At 41.7% G+C, this 19,587-nt stretch overlaps 1 protein-coding gene across 1 annotated transcript; it reads left to right on the top strand.

Moving 5' to 3' along the window:
- The first annotated feature begins 391 nt into the window (after nucleotides 1-391).
- On the top strand, nucleotides 392-14,024 carry LOC117766409 (heparan sulfate glucosamine 3-O-sulfotransferase 6-like). Its single transcript, XM_034593403.1, has 2 exons — nucleotides 392-1,223; nucleotides 12,334-14,024. The coding sequence occupies exons 1-2, from the start codon at nucleotides 727-729 to the stop codon at nucleotides 12,950-12,952; spliced, it is 1,116 nt and encodes a 371-aa protein (XP_034449294.1). The 5' UTR covers nucleotides 392-726; the 3' UTR covers nucleotides 12,953-14,024.
- The last annotated feature ends 5,563 nt before the right edge of the window (nucleotides 14,025-19,587 follow it).

Raw genomic sequence — 19,587 nt, 5'->3', positions numbered from 1 at the left:
GCCGACTGAGGCATCTATCATATGGGTTCAAAGGGGCAAGGAGGATTTTCCTCCATGGAGTCAGTTTACATTTGTAAAACCCTGATGTGCCTGTAGCTCATAACAAAGTGCTCTAGATTTTTTTTTTTTTCAGGTCACAAAGAACGATTTCTGTTGCTCGTGTCGCAAAAAAGGCCAAAAGCGATTCTTGTAAATCTCTTTGGACACGGTCATGTGGGTTTAACAAATTTGTTAGAACTAAAAATATATTGGAGTGATTTTGCCCATGGAAGTTAGCACATATGTCACTACTATGTTGATGAGTCCATGTTTACGCTATAGCTTGAGAAGAGAAGGGTGGAGACTTAGGAAAAGAAGGGAGGGGGCGTAGGAGACGCAGAGGAGAAACCTTGAATGAGGGATTAGTGGCTCAGAGCGCACAGATACAGCAGGCTGTCAAAGTCTATATGCAAACAAACGAGTCATGTTAAACGATACAACTTTCTCCCTTGAGCAGGAATAGGCTCATTCTCAACAGACTTCTCTGGACAAAGACTATGAAGATTATTTTTTGAGAAATCCTCTGTGTGACTCCGCTGCTGAGAGGAGCTTTTCCATGTGATGGCTCACTTTTACGCAACAGGTTCTGCGGTATAAATTTTTACAACAGTATTCGATTAATGTAGGAAGAAGAAGAAGCATGCTGTCTCCGTTTTGGCCCCTGGGCATCGAGCAGGAGATCAACTCATGGGATGTAGTGGAGGCAGAGTCAGGTTCAACTTTGGGAAGGCGCTGTCCAAAGCCTCGGTGTTTTTCACCATGGTCCTGATCTTCACCTACTTCTTCTACTGCCTCACCGGATTCTGCGACTCGGCTCCGAGGACCCTGTACAGCCAGCGGGGGGTAGACAGGGACTATGACGCTCTGGACGATCATCGCCGCGTACTGGACGACCTGCGACCAGCGCGGAACCGCACTGACTCACCGAGGATGGACGCGCCCACGGGACATTTGCTTCCTCCGCGCGCACCGGACATTACGAATGCGAGCGCGCGGAGCGACGGCATCCCCGTGTCCAACACCTTCGGGACCAAAAGGTTTCCACAGGCGATTATAATCGGCGTGAAGAAAGGAGGGACCCGGGCACTGCTGGAGTTTCTCCGCATCCACCCGGACGTGAGAGCGGTCGGTTCTGAGCCACACTTCTTCGACAGGTTTTACGATAAAGGGCTGGAGTGGTACAGGTAGGAAACACCTTCAAAAACTTACACTTTACGCATCCTATGGATATATAAGATAATTTTAGTCATAAAGTGATTATAGAGTGTAAATATGAGTTAATCTTTAGTTAACACTAGGCAATAATATTTGCATTTCTCAGTTCTTAGATTATTTGGACTATAGACTATATATTCACTTTACATCTGGTAGAAGTCAGATAGATCCAGTGGCAACACATTTCACTATTTAACTTTCGCTTTTGGTCTCTATAAGCATAGTAAACTGAAAATATGTTTGGTATTATGATATTATCGTGTTATGATATTAATCGGATTACAAATATTGAGTTAAGTTTTTTATAGCCTATGTAAAACAAAGGCATACCACGAGTCGTGTCCAGATGTTACAGATGTAATTCAATCTCTTCAGTGTGAGACAGGAAGAAGTGCAACAAACTCTTGTCACACGTATTCATGGTATAAAACTGCACCTTTAAAAAACTGTTAAAGATTTTACTGTGCATATATTTACACATATATGTTTGTTTTTATATAGTTTTTTTAGCTTGCAATAGGAAACTGACAAGTTTCAACCTCAGTCGATGCAGGATGATGTATGGTGGCAGGCTGAGGGGTCAGCGTGAGCTTGACATCCGTTCACCTGCATGTGCAGAAGTGCTGATGCCTCCAGTCAATAGACAGGACAGCCATACACTGACAGGCTGATGTATTCAGATCAGCTACAGCCAATATTCTCCTTGTGTGTGTGGATCAAAATGCCGGTGAGGTCCCAGAGGAGCGGTTCATCACCTTTGACAGTCATCCATATAAACGCCATTTATACACTTCAACGTGACGTCCATGTTCTCACCTTGTTCCCAATGGTTCTGCAGAAGAGGCTAGGCTGAAACATCACGGTGATTAATACTACTCTAATAAAACTTTGATCGATACAAGCAGCCCATTGAAGACGTTACGGCCTTGGCTGCGAGTTACAGTTTTACAGTTCTAAAAACAGATGAAACACTCATCTGCCACTGTCACAGTGACAGCAGCAGCTGATTTGGGGTGACCAGGCGGACCAGAGCTATCATTTGTGTGTAGTCAAGGCCCTAAAGAAGGATTTGTATGTGGATGAAGCTGATCATCCCCAGATGTTGTTGAAGAAGATCTCAGCAGAGCAGATCACAGACTCATCAGCGGTGTCAGTGCTCAGTTTTGAACCTGTGAGTTCAGCAGTAAAGGTGCCATGAGGAGAGACGGAGCTTTGACAGCATGAAAACCACTGATTAACAAGCTGAAACACTGAAGTGTAATTGAATCTTCTCTTGTTTTTTGTCTTCGTTACCCTCTCGGAGCTGAACTGAGAACACAAGGACACATGGAAACACTTTCACCATTGATAATTTTAGCATGCTGTTAAGCGTCCTCTCTTTTTTTCCCCTCTCTGCACGCACAAACAAGCGAAAACACACACGCACCACATGCAGGTTAGCACTTCCCTCCCTTATCTAGCGCCTTGTTTTTTTTCACTCCTCTCATCCGCCGTCTTTCTACACCACATTCACAACCGATCTTTCTTCCCACATTATTCTGTCCCATTTTTAATTCTCACAAATTTCTCTCATTCCTTATTTTCCACCCCTGCTGTCTAGTTTCCCTTCCCCTTATTATTCCTTTAGCGGCGAGGAGGTCTTTATGTGGAAATACCTGTGGCAGACCTGGTGTTTCCAGGGCATGTTTTATGTGTGTTTCTGTGTGTTTTAATTAGCCTGACTGCTGCCTTAAAGCTGTTAGTGCTGTGACACAGCAGCAATACTAACTGTGATTGTTAGAGCAATCATACCACAGGCTGAGAGTAATGATTCTTTTCATTATTGATCAATCTCACCTAACCATTTGTTCTGTTTAGTTTAAACACAAAATCGAGAGACATTCGGTTCACTCTCCTGTACGACGGAGAAAGTGAGAGTGGACGTTTGTCTGTAGATCTCAGCCCTGTGACACAGTGGCGACCAGTCCCGGGTTGTACTGGGCCTCTTGTCCAGTGTCTGCTGGGATTGGCACCAGCCACTGGGGAGACCCTCAAATTATACACAGTATAGATAACTGAAGAGTTTTAGAAGCTATAAGATGAGCTAACGTCCTTCATCAGTTATCAAAGTAATTGTCTTACCAGTTCATTTTATACATCTATTGTTTCAGTTCTAATCATATATTCTAAAACAAAAGTGACGGAGACTGGTGCCAAATTTTTCAGTAGTTACAGTCAGCATGAAGCTCATGAGGAACAAATGTCTCAGCATTTGTTTTATAATAATTATATTTACAGGGTAAATGAGGGTCTAAACACAGTACATTCAATATTTCAACCCTCAAGAAAATGTCCTGATTTTAATAGAAGTAAATTCAACTGAAAGCCGAGGTGCAGGTTGAAAAGTTTAACTCAACAACAGAAGCAGCAGCAACGTGAGCCTGAAAGACGATTCTCCTGTTGTCACTGAATCTCAGGGACTGGGAAAACTGTTCGCTGTCATCTGCAGTGACCCACAGAGAAGGTGTGTGTGTGTGTGTGTGTGTGTGTGTGTGTGTGTGTGTGTGTGTGTGTGTGTGTGTGTGTGTGTGTGTGTGTGTGTGTGTGTGTGTGTGTGTGTGTGTGTGTGTGTGTGTGTGTGTGTGTGTGTGTGTGTGTGTGTGTGTGTGTGTGTGTTGATGACTAAAACAACTCATCCATGTCGAACAAGCCAGTCGCACCTGACTGTCAGTGAACAGAGTCTGAGCTGTCACACACACACACACACACACACACACACACACACACACACACACTGCTGCTCCTTGACCTATGCATGCTGGTATTTCAGCCATGCCTCCAAAAATATGTTTATGATTTTATATCAGAAAGATTCAGATGTTCATAAATAACATAGTATTCACCAAGTTGTTCCAGATTGGATGAGAGCAGATATTGGATTGAACCATTACGTGTCACCAGGGGTGATCCACATGTTGGAGACACTTCACAGACGTGGCAGCGTAGACGTGCTGTTACACCAGCATTGTCTCCCGTGAGACAAACTTCGACAAGCATCATTCATGTATATTTTCCATCGTGATCCATTCATTCCTCTCTTTCTTCACTTTTTTTTCTCTCCACCCCGTCTGTCTCTCCACCCCATCCTCTCGTTTGCATGTCCGTATATGTGCCGATTACTGGAATTGAAAAACCACAAATAGCGCATTCGAAAAATTTAGCAAAGATTTAATGATTTTCTGTGTTGTTTTATGGTTTTAAGGGGAATTCGTAGAAGTGATGGGTTTCAGATGGGACTTGAGAGCCACCACGGAAAACAGAAAAACCTCAGCTTTCCGTGGCACAATGGTTCTGATTGTCACGGCTTTGTCACCATGAGGTGGCCTGGAATGAGTAATCTGTAAATTCAGTCCTTTTTTTTTTTTTGTATCTTGTGTCTTGATGTCGTTAGAATAAACACATTTGTTTTTGTTCTCTCGTAGCGGAACAAGCTGTGGTTATTTCACTGTAAAAAAAAAAGATCAGTTAATGAATCCAAGAACCAAAATAAGATCCTGGAAACCAAGTGACTGGTCTGATTTATGAATGGATCATTTATGCATTTCTATTTGAGGAAAACCTCCCTGTCTCATCAATATTTTGACAGCTTGTCAATTGGTTGACTTACTGTCTTGACACCAAAGGCCATGCCCGATCGGATAGCTATAAAAAATATCGTACACATCCTTTATGGGCAGCAGCTCAAGGTCAAGCAGAAATGTCGGCAGTGCTGCAATTGACAGTGGTCATTATAAATACAGATTTATGTAAATATGACCAGCAGTAGGTCAGTAGGACGTTATTTTAGCTGGATCAGTTTTATCTTACATTATTAGCATTTTTTTGGTCCTGTACTCTTTTTCCACATCTGACAGTTTTTTTTTTTTCGATTGGTTTTGGCATTTTATTTAATTTCGAAACATCATCATGATTTTCGATGTCAGCATTTTAAAACAAATGACCTTTGACCTCTGGCTAAACCAAAACTTTTATAACATACATTTACTGTCCGTTAAAGTTAATAAACTAGAAACTACTTTTTTTCAAGTAGATTTCTGCAGTCTGTATGTAAATATGTTTTTCATTTTTCCATCCATACGAATGAAAATCGAAGACACATTTAAAGTCATTGATAAGGCATGGCAGAGAATTGATTGGACAGTATTTAATCTGCATGTGTATTGAACAGGAGCTTTTTGTTGATGGTTTTAATAATGCGATGCATTGGTGAATATGGATTCATCTTGATTAAATATGTAATATCAGAACTTTACTGTTAATTAAAGATGGAACAAAATCATTAGCTTTATTCCCTTAATGTGCTGTTTATATCATTTTTTAAAAATATGTTATATCCATCAACTAAAATCATCCTACAACTACAACAACAGTTTTTTTTCTGTGAGGCCTGAGTCAAGTATTTATCATCTCAGTCTGCATCTTCAGAAAGATGAAATGCTAAACGTTTACTCTAATGCACACGGAGCAATGCCCTCCGCGGTGAGGGTGATTTTCCCGACACCTCATTCTGTGTCAAGCCCTGAGGCCGTTAATGATAGCTGCTGATTAGTGTAACAGACCAGGAAGTGGTGTCTGTAGTGTTGAGCTGTAGAGTATGTTTCAAAGGTGGTGGGTTTTGGCGAGAGTTGGGTCTGGGTGGTGGTGCAAGATTTGAAAAGGCCCCACACTCGTACCCCAGATGGTGAGAATTATAATAATTTGAGGTGCATTGTGGTCTATTTTTGGGGCGCCTGTTAAATTGTGGGGAGGTTTGAGTCGTGTCGTATTGAGTTGTGCTGCAGTTGGCTATCGTGAGGAAAATGCTGTGTGAAGAAATAATGGTGAATGATGAAATGTTTCAGATGCTTGGCATTAATGCTCAGTTGCGTTGCCATTTTTCAGAAAAGAAAAATACAAAGTTGAAAACAGACGGGCGTCTCCAGCGGATCCCTAAATTTAATTTAAAAAACAGTTGTTTTATCACACGTAGTCAACAATTGCATGGTTTACAAGAATGAGTCTGGTTTTCATAACTGTAAATGACGAAAAGAGCCACAACCGTAATGTTCTGTTTAGCATTACGCCGATAAGTGAGCAAGAACTGGGCACAAATTGTGCACCTAGCATCAATTATTCAAGTAGATAGTTGATAATACATCTCTTTTCAGATTCATATTTACTTATTCTTTGATTAGATATTTACAAAATAATTTAGCAAATCAAATTCTACACGGTGGCGCGGTGGTTATCAACGTCGGTGGTTTGGAGCTTGGTCTTTCTGTGACACGTTCCCATGTTCTTCCCATCGCCAGCTTCCTCCTACAAAAATGTGCAGATTGGAGTTAGATTAATTGGAAACTGCAAATTGACCGTAGGTGTGGATATGAGTGTGAATAGTTTGTGTGGTTCTGTATGTTGGCCCTGTGACACACCCAGCGTGAACCCCGCCTCTCGCCCAACGATTGGCTCCAGCCCTCCTGTGACCCTATAAGTTCTCAACGTGACGTAAGAGTCTACATGTGCGCTAGCAACACACACACACACACACACACACACACACACACACACACACACACACACACTAATTGCAATTATATAATGCTGTTAACCACCACAGATGTAAATTTAAACACTGTAGTCTCTGCATAGTGAGGGTTGCACATCAAGTAGAGTCCCGTTTAGAAATTAATAGAGAGGGAAACAGCTGATAACTATGTATTTATAATCTGTGGGTGGCAACAGTCTCTCTGACGTCATGTGGTTTCTATCCACTTCCTCTCTCGCGGAGAGCGAGGTGATGATCATCAGCGTAACTGCCATAAATTCCCCTCCAGGCTGACGCTGACTCACACTGCATCAAGTGTGATCGTGTGTGTTTGAATATAAAGTTTGATACACGTTGTGAAAATGTGTTTATAAGTTGTTTTTCAGTCTGAAACCCGTCCTCGGGCTACATTTGGCATTATCATTGTGAATTTGTGTTTCAGTTCCCCTTCGACAGACACTATGAGGCCTTGTCGCTTGCATCAGGTTTCTGTTTAGACAATGAACACATAGACAGCATGGCGTCACTCGCCCCTACTGTTCCCCAAACAATGACGACTCCTCTTGTGTGTTCAGGTTCTTGGATACTATCACACTCACAGTATCAGTGGCATGTTAATGTAAGCTTACGTTCAACTTTCAGGCTTTGTGTAGTCTACTCAGGTTAAAGCGAAAGCAACAGATTGACATTTTTGCCGATACATTTATTTGCTCTCTTACCCTGGGACGTTGCAACAGGGTAGACAAAGCAAGGAATGGTCGGGGGCCCTCGAGCTGAGAGGGCGGCCCCAAGAATGGCGTTCGTTAGTCTACGGCAAAGACAGTTTAATGAGAACCTCCTTAAAATCGGTGATTGGCTACGACATGAGACTGCAATGACATCATGGTTGGAAACCCCCAAAAGAGACCCAATGCCCCTATTCTGCTTCATTATTTTAAAGTTTTGGTTGAAGGCTATAACGTCTAAATGTGTACGTTACACAATTGATGATGATGGGATGGTGCTAGGGGTTTGCACTCAAACTTTACCATTGTACTTTTATTTATATCCACGAACAGTAAATGCGCTTTGTTTACAATTTTGATAAGAGTGGTTAGAAGATTGTAATGAAGTTGTTTGGTATCATGTGTTTCTTGGGGCGTTGGTTTGGGTTGATGTCGTTCCCCCAAAGTCCCTTGAAACACTCCTGTTTCTTACAGAGTAGAGTTAGATTAGATTGGTGCTACTCTTACGTCTATTAAATCTGAAGCTACTGACAGTAGCCATTTAGCTTAACTCACCATAAAGACTTGAAACTGGTGCAAACAGACTGAAAAGTTAAGAAAAGTAGTTCAGCCATAAACACAAATTGTGGTTTACCAGGTAATCAGTGGATAATTCAAGATTTTGATGCTCTCTGCCAAGAAATCTGACACAAAACTGCAATTTATCACTTTTACTCTTTGGTTTTGTACTGAAAACAGATGCGATAGAAGGTGTCAAGGTTTACAAGTTCCTCCTATTTAGTTTCCTTTGGGCTGAGCCAGGTTAGGTTTCCAGGTCTGTATGCTAAGCTAAACTAAGCGGCTACAAGCTAGTCAGATATGTACTGAGTGGTGTCAAAATCTTCTCATCTAACTCCAGTCAAGAAAACAAATGAGTTCATTCCCCAAAACGTCAAACTCATCCTCCAAACCGTCTGTTAATTTGCTGCTTGTTGAGCTCACAGCATTTCATTTGTTGTGTCTCTGTTGTTTTCTGGTCAGAGGGGAACAGCAGCATATGCTATATCCTGGCATAAATCGAGGTTCCCACATTCATCCTGACGGGGCGTCCGTGACCCGCAGGCTCCTCCTGTCACAGTCTGATCTGCTGCTGGGAAGTGTTTTCCTCCAGATTGTTGTTCACTTCCCGTTTTTACAGCCCTAATTTTTTCCACCACCACTTTAATTGGGTCTCGGCTAAGAAAGCGTTTGGACATGGAGATGCCTGTCAGATTGTTATCCTCCCTCGAAAAATCAGCATTCAGCTCAGATGTTTCAGTAAATGACTGTAATCCATTGGATTTTAGATCTATTCTGTGTGAGAAAATGAATTGATAATGGAATTTTGAGGATCTTTTTTGATCTAAACATCAGCTTTAATATCTCTGCACAATGCCTTTTGTTGGGGCACTAAAGGGGGTGTAGCTGGAGCACATCAGCGGGAGAACCCATAATCTCAGGGGGGGCCAGGAAGTCTCTTGGCCACATCCTTGTTGCCGCCGTTAGTATTTAATCGTCTGACCCAGACTGCAGAGAACATATCAGTAGATTAATCAGTGCTGCAACACTTCAGGGAGGAAAAGCTCGACATCCTTTTAACAGCAGGGAGTTCCAGACTAATGTGGTTTGTCAGCAAGGCTTTCCCGGGCTGCACTTAGTAGAAAACATCTTCGTGTCCATAGTTACTCTCTTCACATGAGTAGCTGCTGGAGTCTAGCGTCATGTGCATTGTGATTTGATGAAATGGGCCACTCCATGCACATCTTTGGAGGTGAACTCTGTTTATTCTGACAAAAAGAGGAAGTCAAGCCCAAATTCAACAACATGTTGGCATAAGTTAGCAAGTAGAGTTACAAACGTAATAACACAGAGGCTACAGTACTGCTGTATAACTTGCATTGTTACACATGTTCATGTGCAAACAACAGTAGTTTCAAATGCATATTTCCTGATGCTGAGTGAACGAGGTGTGTTTGTATAAAGCATAAGAATAAATTTACATGTATGAGAACATTGACAAGAGATTAATCATCCCTGAAATGTTTACAGTTTCTCCTGACACCATGTACACAGGTAGATTTATGATAGAAAATGGCTTTTATTGATTCTCTGATAATGAGACAGATTGTGATGAGGGAGTTAGGGACCCGAGGAGAGTGGTGGGGGGGCAGAAGCCACAATTCATTAACTATTCATGAGAATTGAACAGACAACTTCTGGTCAATTACTGAAGTGACACTTATGTGAAGGAGTGAAGGACAAATCCAAGACTTTGAACGAGAGAGGAGGGGGGCAGAGAGGAAGATGAGTGCCCAGTTTCTCATTAGGGGACACTGACACCTCTGTGCTTGCCTGTGTGAATGTGTCGCCTGTGCGCACACACACACACACACACACACACACACACACACACACACACACACACACACACACACACACACCAACATATGTTGAACAATCCATCATATAGAGACAGACATATTGATCAGACACAGATAAACAGGGGACAGACAGACAGGGAGAGGCCATTTGCAGCTATTGTACTTGGATAATAATCAATTAATGTTTTTTTTATTACGAGTATCATTTAATGGGGAGTGGGGTCGAAATAGCTTAACTTTGAGGAAAAAGGTGAAACTCAAAGCTTATGCAGGAAAAACTCCAGATTCATTGATAATTATTGATTTCCTCGTCTAAGTCTAAAGAAAGTGAACAGGTTATGTGTGTTTCCCACAATGTCAGATGTCCACTAGAATTTAAAATGAAGTTTAGCGATATTGAACTATAATGGAGCACTAGGACACGTGAAGGGAAAACAACAAGGGTTTCTAATAATTGAGTTTTAAAAATATTCAAGGGTCTATCTCTCAAGTCCTGTCTTTAAAGCTGAAATGAAAAATCTAAATGCTGCTGCCTCAAGATGTCCACCAATTTGTCTGCATGCAGCTGGGTTTATATTTGTTTCTTAGCTAATTATAGTTTCCTAAGTTGAAAAACATTTCTGCTGCCAGCTGTTATTTTTGTACCGACTTGCAAACAATGAGCCCATTGGATTTTATGAATACTGCCTTTTATTAATCACTGATATGAGCTCCCTAATAACTGACAAAATTGAAATACATTTCTTTTCCGCGTCCATCATTCATCCACACTTCTGAATGGCCTCTTGTCACTGACTTCCAATCTGAAACAAATAAAGCACAGAGGCCCCATGTTTGTTTTCTATTAAGCCACATGAAAGATCTCTGTTTCCAGTAACACGGTATAGGATGTGTTGGGTGAATTAACTACAGGCAAACATTGCTCATCTTGCGTTTGTCATGCAAAAATACTTGACCCACCACGAGCCCGCCTCATGCAGCCCGTCTGTGTCCAGCATAGACAAATGAGACACATACCGTGTCTGCAGGATATGATACCCACAATGCCTGTTTGCTGGATAGTCCTGAATGAAGACCGTGTGTGTAACATGGAGGACAGCTACTCTGAACTGTGAGGAGATGCTGTTGAAGCATATCGATGAGAAAAAAAGATTCTCACAGCTATAGTGCACGCAGATGTATGTAAAGTAGAGTAGAAACCTAAGCTTTCCGAAGCAGTGTTCTGGTCGACATGTTGTTGACCTTTCTAACATGTGACACAAAACTGAAGGAATACAAATCTATCAGAAGACGATGAAAAAGAGGAGCCATGCACGTAGAAGAAGCTGAGGAAGATGTCAAGTTAGCGAAAGGCAAAAGCCATTTTCCACAGTTCATGTCTGAAACCGGCTCAAGAAACAAAGATAAACAAACGATAATTCAGTAGATTAGTGAGTAATAGTTTGTTGGATTATTGTGTAAAACGTATTATAGAAAAGCAAAATTCCATAATGGATTTACATTGGCATATCTTGCCGAGCATCTCTCCCTTATTGCAGGCATATGTTTAACACACTAGCTGAGCTCAGCAGCTTGTCATCCTGGTCCCACTTCCTGCTGATTTTGTTTGGGTCCTTGCAGGAGGAGCCCGTAGGGGAGGTGTGTGTGTGTGTGTGTGTGTGTGTGTGTGTGTGTGTGTGTGTGTGTGTGTGTGTGTGTGTGTGTGTGTGTGTGTGTGTGTGTGTGTGTGTGTGTGTGTGTGTGTGTGTGTGTGTGTGTGTGTGTGTGTGTGTGTGTGTGTGTTTGGGACTGATCTTGCAAGATGAATGGGGGGTTGGAAATCTGTAGGAAATTGCTGTTAAGTGGTTCTTGAGGCTTTGTGGTTTTGACTCATCGGGCCCGTATCTGAGTGGATGGTGCTGTTGTGCAGGCCTCATACAGTGAGGCTCTGAGGGCCTGTCTGGGGCCCTTGTGCATAAACACAGAACAGCGCTCGAAGCTTTAATCACGGCAGACTTTGGGTTAGCTTTAAAGTCTAGTGTATATGATGTGTTTACATTATCGCTTGATTTTTATTTTCACCAAAGTCAGTGTGTGATTAAATGAGCTTGGATTTGAGGTCGCTGCTCCTGTATTTAAAAAGTGGCTCTGGTTGAAAATTAAGGGTAAAAAAAAAAAGCTTAAATGTAGCTTATTCCCTTTGGTGCAATTTAGACAAACTGTGTAATTATGTGATAAAGAAAATTTGTCTTTTTAAAGCTGCACTAATCGATATTTATATATTAATAATTAATCATATGACCGAGGGATGGTTGGTGGTGATGCACACAGAGAGAACTAACAGTTTTCCCTTTGTGTTTTAAGAGATTAATCAGATTTGGTGGTGTCTGACCAGTTATTTTTTTTTTTTTAGGAACCTGATGCCTCGGACACTGGACGGACAGATCACCATGGAGAAAACCCCCAGCTACTTTGTCACAAAGGAGGCTCCTGGCCGTGTCTGCACCATGAACTGCCAGACCAAGCTCATTGTGGTGGTCAGGGATCCTGTGACCCGGGCGGTGTCTGACTACACCCAGACACTGTCCAAGAACCCCGGCCTCCCATCCTTCCAGAGCCTGGCCTTGAAAAACTCCTCCACAGGTCTGATTGACACCACGTGGAGCGCCGTGCGCATCGGCCTCTACGCCAAGCATCTGGAGAACTGGCTGCAGCACTTCCCCCTGTCTCATTTTCTGTTTGTCAGTGGTGAGCGGTTGGTTAGCGACCCGGCTGGCGAGATGGGCCGGGTTCAAGACTTCCTGGGTCTGAAAAGGGTTGTTTCAGACAAACACTTCTACTTCAACCAGACCAAAGGTTTCCCCTGCTTGAAGAAGCCCGAGGGGAGCAGCAGACCTCGCTGCCTTGGAAAGTCAAAGGGCAGACCCCATCCCCAGATCCCCTCCGAGGTCCTACAGAGACTGAGAGACTTCTACAGACCCTTCAACCACCACTTCTACCAGATAAGCGGACAAGACTTTGGGTGGGACTAACACAGGAGGACGCATTATAGACAGCCTCTTTTTGGAGGGACTGTTCAGGGCTAATGTTCTCAGGTACGATGTAGAGGAATACAAAGTCCACAAACTGGGACTCTTCTTGGCCCATTCTGCCTCAGTGGAATCAACGTGACGCGCAGCGCTCACAAAATGTCTCTGTTTTGTCGTAGAGTTGAAGATGACGTGCGCACAGTGCTGCCAATATGCAAGTCACACACACACACAGTTAATGGCTTAGTTATTTAACCATTTCTCTTGGTTGTATTTTAATGTACAAAAGTTAAAAAGAAAATAGGTACCAAAGGAAAAGTAAAAAACATTGCCTTGGAAAATCCTTTTTTACTTGCTTTATGTTTTTTTTATTAAATAAGATGATATTTATAGTTTCTGTTGATTTGAAACGCAACAGTCACAGTTTTTAAATGATAGAAATGTATTTATTACAAGACAAGGCAAGACAGAATATGTGTTCATTGACAGGACGTTGGAAAGAGAAATGTCACGCTTCACAATAAACCACTATTTCTTTTTACTGCATTTATATTTTCATTATATTTAGTGTTGGCCTAAGGGATGCTACATATCTTAATTTTGATGATATTCCTCTGTATTTTGCAGATATACCAGTGATACCTCATCTGTAAATAAAAAATGACAACAATAATCAGAGAACAAAACATACACAGATTCCATGATGTAGGGTTTTGTAGTTTTGCCACTTGATCAACTGCCTTGGACGTCAATCTGTTTATCACTTACAATAAATTGTTCTATTTCTATCTGTGATTATTTTGAAGCTTTTTTTGATATGTAAAGTATGCAAACCACAGTGGGGTGTATAAAACCGTCATCCTGACTCGGATTCTCTGTGTTGTGAAGTAAAGTGTTATTTCATGTGACAGTCACACTGTAATGTTTCATCCTTTTTTGTTTCCTAATGCTACAAATTTAAAACCTGAAGATGGAACCTAAATATCAGATCCAGCTGTACAGAGATCCACAACCAATAGCCAGGGTGTAGGAAATAGACTGAACGCCTGTTTGTGACCATCTAGCACCAGTGTGCTAAAGCTTAGCACATCTAATAACTACTGTATGTTAAATTACTCTTCTATGTTAGTGGATGGGACATAGACCAAACTAAAATGTCAATGCATCCCTCAAAATTCCGTCAACTGTTTTTTCTGGTGAGTTTGGTGTTAATTTGTTATTTTATGCTATAAATCCAGCGCTACCTTGCCTCCATCACTACTGTGCTGACTCTGGGTCCAAATCCACAAGATGGCAGCGTTCATATCCTGGATATTTTGGCATCATTTCTGGATAGAGGAAGGAAGTGGAGACGCGTCCTCCATCAGCAGGTCACTGGTCTGACTCCGGGACAGTTTGAACATTTACTGAGAGTCTCTCTCCCTATTCCTTCTCAATCTGTTTCCTGTCTCTCCTTCACTGTATCTATCAAAATAAATGCCAAAATGCCAAAAATGTATATATATATAAGAAGTAGTAAAGAAGAACTTTATTCCCCTTGCTCTCTACATAGATCATCAAATTGTGAGGATGTTAACTTTTACCTTGAGACATGCAACTTTAGCTCCCGCCTGTAGACTGACATCATGTATGTAAAGAAGTGTTTGGTTTGGAAACATGACGCTAAACAAAGCAGACCCTTGGGAAGAGGACCTGCTCCTAGTGTAGACATAAAGGCTCAAAAGTTAAAGAATACACAATGAATCTTAGTTTCAGGTGAATACATACTTATGAAAAATCATATTTATGAATGTTATATTTCATTTCTGCCGATATATCCTAAATGCTGGACCTTTAAAAAGCACTTTTGATCAGAAAAAAATATATATATGTACAATATGTATTTCCTCTTTAACCTTATAGCTCTCTCGCATGAAGATCTAACTTTTTTCTCTCCTGCCGTCACCGGAGAGAAATCATTCCTTCCTCTCGTCGGTTTCTCTCACACTGCGTTTCCTCTCGCCACCTCCACACAGTGAGGCCACATGTACCGTCTGAGGTCTGCGTGCGCTGTGGCCTTTAATTATGAGAGATGTCAGCTCACCCAGAAAAGCCCCCTCTTTCCTCTCCGGGCTCCGAATTAGCAGCAGAGCTCTTCTCTTTCATGGTGCATTGTGCCGTATGGAAGAAGAAGAGAAAAAAAAAAAGCATCTGTTTGGGTGGAACAACCAAAAATGGAACCCACTTAAGAACTGAAATATGCTCCGACTGACTGAATTGCAGATGTTCTCATAACAATGCGTGGAAAAAGGAGAAATCTGTGCTTGCAACCGATGATTAAACGCAAAAATTTCAATCAAATCGATTAAGACTGAGCTTTGTTTATGGAATTCTAAGTGGTTCGTGAGTGTAAAAATAGCATGCTGCTGTCTTTATTTGTGCTAGTTTGCACGCACACACACGCACACACACACACACACACACACACACACACCCAGGGCTCTGGCTCCCTCCATACATCTCGCCTCCTTTAATTCCACTCAGTATTTAACTCATATCCCCTCTATTTTTTATAGGTCTGGCAGTAGTTTTTAGTGGGCCTCACTAAAATCTAAATGTGCTCGGCTCACTTCATCTGTGCCAACTTTTATTACTCTGTATTACCAGTCATACTGATTTTTTCTTCTTCGCTGTGCCAGCCCAACACCTGGCAAAGATGTTAGTGACAGTATTTGCAGGACTACATTCGTTAAATCAGCAGGAGATTCAACATAATCCACCGTTGTCACTTAACACTGGTAATGATGTGAGAAATCCAACTGAGGCGAATGAAAGAACGGGCAAGAAAAACGGAGGAATGATTGATAATACATCTTCCCTAAGAGTGGAACGTGAAGATCTACTGCACATTCACTGAACTATAACTTGATCTGAGCAAACAAGTCTGAAAATATTGGCTCTGGTCTGTGTTTGCACATATGAGCTCATGAACAGCCAGCCTCCACTTGTGGTTGCCACAGGAATCCGTGGACACCACCAGCATTTAGTCGTGTTTTACGACTCTGTCGACAATATTTTAGGTGTACAGTAATTCACAAAATACATGATTCTAAAGTACAGGGGTGTTGCCGTTCCAGGACTTTAAAATACAACTAAAAAAGCAGAACCTGAATGTCTTTAAACTTGTCTTAATACGTTTATTGTGAAATTCAACTCTGCAGAATAAAACAATTGAAAAATATTTATTAAAAGTTTATATATTTAATAGCTAAAATGTGAGAGCATAGATCACATACCTCCCCAACAATTCATTCAAGCCACATTAAATTGCTCCTAGATATCAGTCCCCTAAATATTGTGTTTTCCATCAAGAACTCTGCATAATTACTTGAGAAATTCACAAAACATTCTCACAATGTTAAAGAGAGTCACATAAAAATTCCTGGATCTGCCCGTGTAATTGAATCCAATCCAAAAGTTAATGTGTACATATAAAAAGACAAAGGAATCTTGGTTAGAATTGCTCTAAAACAACTCAAAGACAATAAACTAAAGGTTCCTAGCTCCTCCGTTCTCATGGGAACAGCAATTTGTTTTGCTCGGAAGCTCCCAAGGACTCACGCCCACAATTCAATGCATGCCATCGACTCGTACCATTGTGGATTTGTTGTGGACTGAGTTACAGGCCGCTGTGACTATCTGAGATATGGCGTGATGGACGGAGGGATGTATATTTTGTGTGGTGATTCTTATTTGGGGAATAATGGGCACATGTCAGACTAATTAGAAACACTGAAGGAAGGATGAACCACTCCGCGCTGAAGGAAAAGGGGGGATGATTTTTTTGCGCAGCAGATAGAAAAGTAGGATTAGAGTGTAAAAGTGGTTTCCCATCGAGCAGCCACAAATGAAGACGGTTCATACCGAGGCCTCCACACATTTTCCACCCGTACCGCAGTCTCCTTCGATTCAAGGAAGAAATGCTCAGGGATTTTGTTCCCTCTCCTCTGTGGTTTGGGCCTCGCAGCATCTTGTTAAACTGTGACTTCAGCTTTAATTGATGAGAGAGTAATTTCGGGGTTGGGAGATTTTCGAATGATCATGGTAGCTCAACATAAATTGAGGAACTTTTCAGGGGAAGTATGGGATTAAGATGTTTTACAATAGGATTTTACAACATCGTTTTTCTGGACACGTTTCAGCACATACTACTGTTGCCATTTTAGTCGACAATGCACCGGCTATGGTCTGCTCATTGGGCCTTGATTGGAAAACTTGAGTTTATAGAGATGCTTACGCTTGGTTGGTGAGGTCTTAACTGAGACACTGCTGCCAAATGGATGGAAGGAATAATGCTGCAAAAATACAACTCTCCTGGAAACACTGGTGGAAGAAAGATGCTCAAATCAAACGCTGTGCTTAGTTGTTAAAGCTACATTATGCTCCATGGTACACTGCCCACTTTGTTTTCCACCTGCGTCTTAAAACATAATGTTAACACGCAACGTGCAGTTAATCACTCTGAAAGAAAGGAGCTTGCACGTGGCCGTCATGCATGGTTTCTTTTCATTTTCCAAAGATCCCATTCATTATCCTACAAGAATAGATCGCGGCTTCATGGCTTATCCTACAAAACTTCTTGATTTTCTGTGCTTTAGCTTTACAAATACCCCAAACACGCACGTATTCATTCAGTGGAAGAAACTGGATCATTGAACGCATTGTAATTGTTTGAACCAGTCAAAACATGCCGATGAATTGGGACACATGAACAGAAGAGGAGACGTATCCAGTGCAGACGCGTGCAGTCGTTGCTTTGACTTTCCAAAAAGTGAAATGAGATCAGTTTCGTGGCCATGTGGTGCACGTCTTTCTGATGTGATATGTCATATGCATCCACTCTGACTCAGTCCCTCCAATGGTTGCATGTGCGCCGCCTCGTGACATACAGGGCTGCACACAAAGTGAGGCACCCCATCCCAAATGGTCATTTTCTGAAGACACGCACACACACACACACACACACACACACACACACACACACACACACACACACATGAGGACCTCAGAAATTACAATTGGCCTCGTTGGCTTTGGTCCCCTTAAGATCTACTGGTCCTGACAAGACAATTGTTTATACTGGAAGAGGTCCTGAAGAGGTAACCAAAGCGAGTACAAACACACACACACACACACACACACACACACACACACACACACACACACACACACACACACACACACACACACACACACACACACACACACTCATACACTCACACACTGTTAAATATGGACAGTGCTTCAATGCATTCCAAAAAAATAAATGCAAAATTTTGGATACCTTTCATTTAACAAAGTCGCTGTATCGCCACATTTGTGCATTTTATATTTACTATACACTGTGTGTATGTGTGTCTACTTTAGATAAAGTCTGACTTAAGCCCAACACAACCAACTTCCCCTGAGACTCCATTTGAACAGTGTTCACATGTTCAAGCCTGTATTCATGTTCAAGTTATTTTCCTTGTGAACCTGCAGGAGATTTGACCCATTCACCTCTGACATGATAGATTCCTCTGCAATAAACTCACTGACGGACTGATGGCTACAAACAGATGTTTTAACACGTCTGTGGTAATATGTCACATGTGGCGTGTCACAGTTGGTGTGAAACAAGCCTCACATTCAAGTGTTGTATGTGTGTATCCCGTCCTGTCGTTTTACAGTCTATCTCTGCACCTCTCTGCCCTCACACGCAGCAGATGTAGTGTTTGGATCTTCTTGCATCCAGATGCTTTGGAGGCCTACAGCCGACACATATCAGAGTAATGCTAATAAGATGCACGTGCAGGTATAGCAGTGGACCACATGCACAGAATTCTGGGACTGTACTGTACATCCACTTCATTAGACAGTGCAGTGCTCATTTTGGTATTTCTTATATTTTCTTGTGTGTTTATTAGCTTTCTTATTACCTCCGCCAAGGAGGTTGTGTTTTCACCCCTTTGCATTTGTTTGTTTGTTTGCTTGTTTGTAAGCAAGATTACAGAAACACAACTAAATGGATTTCCACGAAATTTAGTTAACATAAGTCAACATTTTCAACATTTTCCCCGTTTTTCTAAGAATAATTCATATATGTTGATGAAGAAATCAGGCTCATTTACGGAACTGATATCGATGACTGTGTAAGATTTAGTGAAACTTGACCGTATTTAAAGGGACTGTTCCCCTTACTACTACGGTAACATGGCAAATCCCCCCCATAGTGGAACTAATAATGGATAATCTCAAAGTTTATCATGTTGGCATGCAGGTATTTCATAAACCCAAGTATTGGACAAACTAAAGTTTTCACCTTAAAATGATGCTGGGCTAAAAATTAACATATTAACAATGATGAGACGAAAATTGATCCTGAGGGCAACACTAAAAACCAGGGGAGTCAAAATGTTGTCCCCTGAAATCCAAAGATTTTGTGCCAATCCATCCAATAGTTGTGTAGATATTTCAGTGTGGACCAAAGAGGTGGACGGACAGAGCAGCATCGTTTGATCCTTGCTGCTCACATGGAAAATCCATTATATCTACACCTATTTCTGAAATATTAGGGTGTGGTGGAAAATCTACTTTGTCTACAAGAGGATTCCCTCCAG

Source organism: Hippoglossus hippoglossus, chromosome 8, assembly GCF_009819705.1.
Source record: "Hippoglossus hippoglossus isolate fHipHip1 chromosome 8, fHipHip1.pri, whole genome shotgun sequence".
Taxonomy (NCBI): Eukaryota; Metazoa; Chordata; class Actinopteri; order Pleuronectiformes; family Pleuronectidae; genus Hippoglossus; species Hippoglossus hippoglossus.
This window is presented reverse-complemented; position numbering and strand designations above follow the sequence as displayed.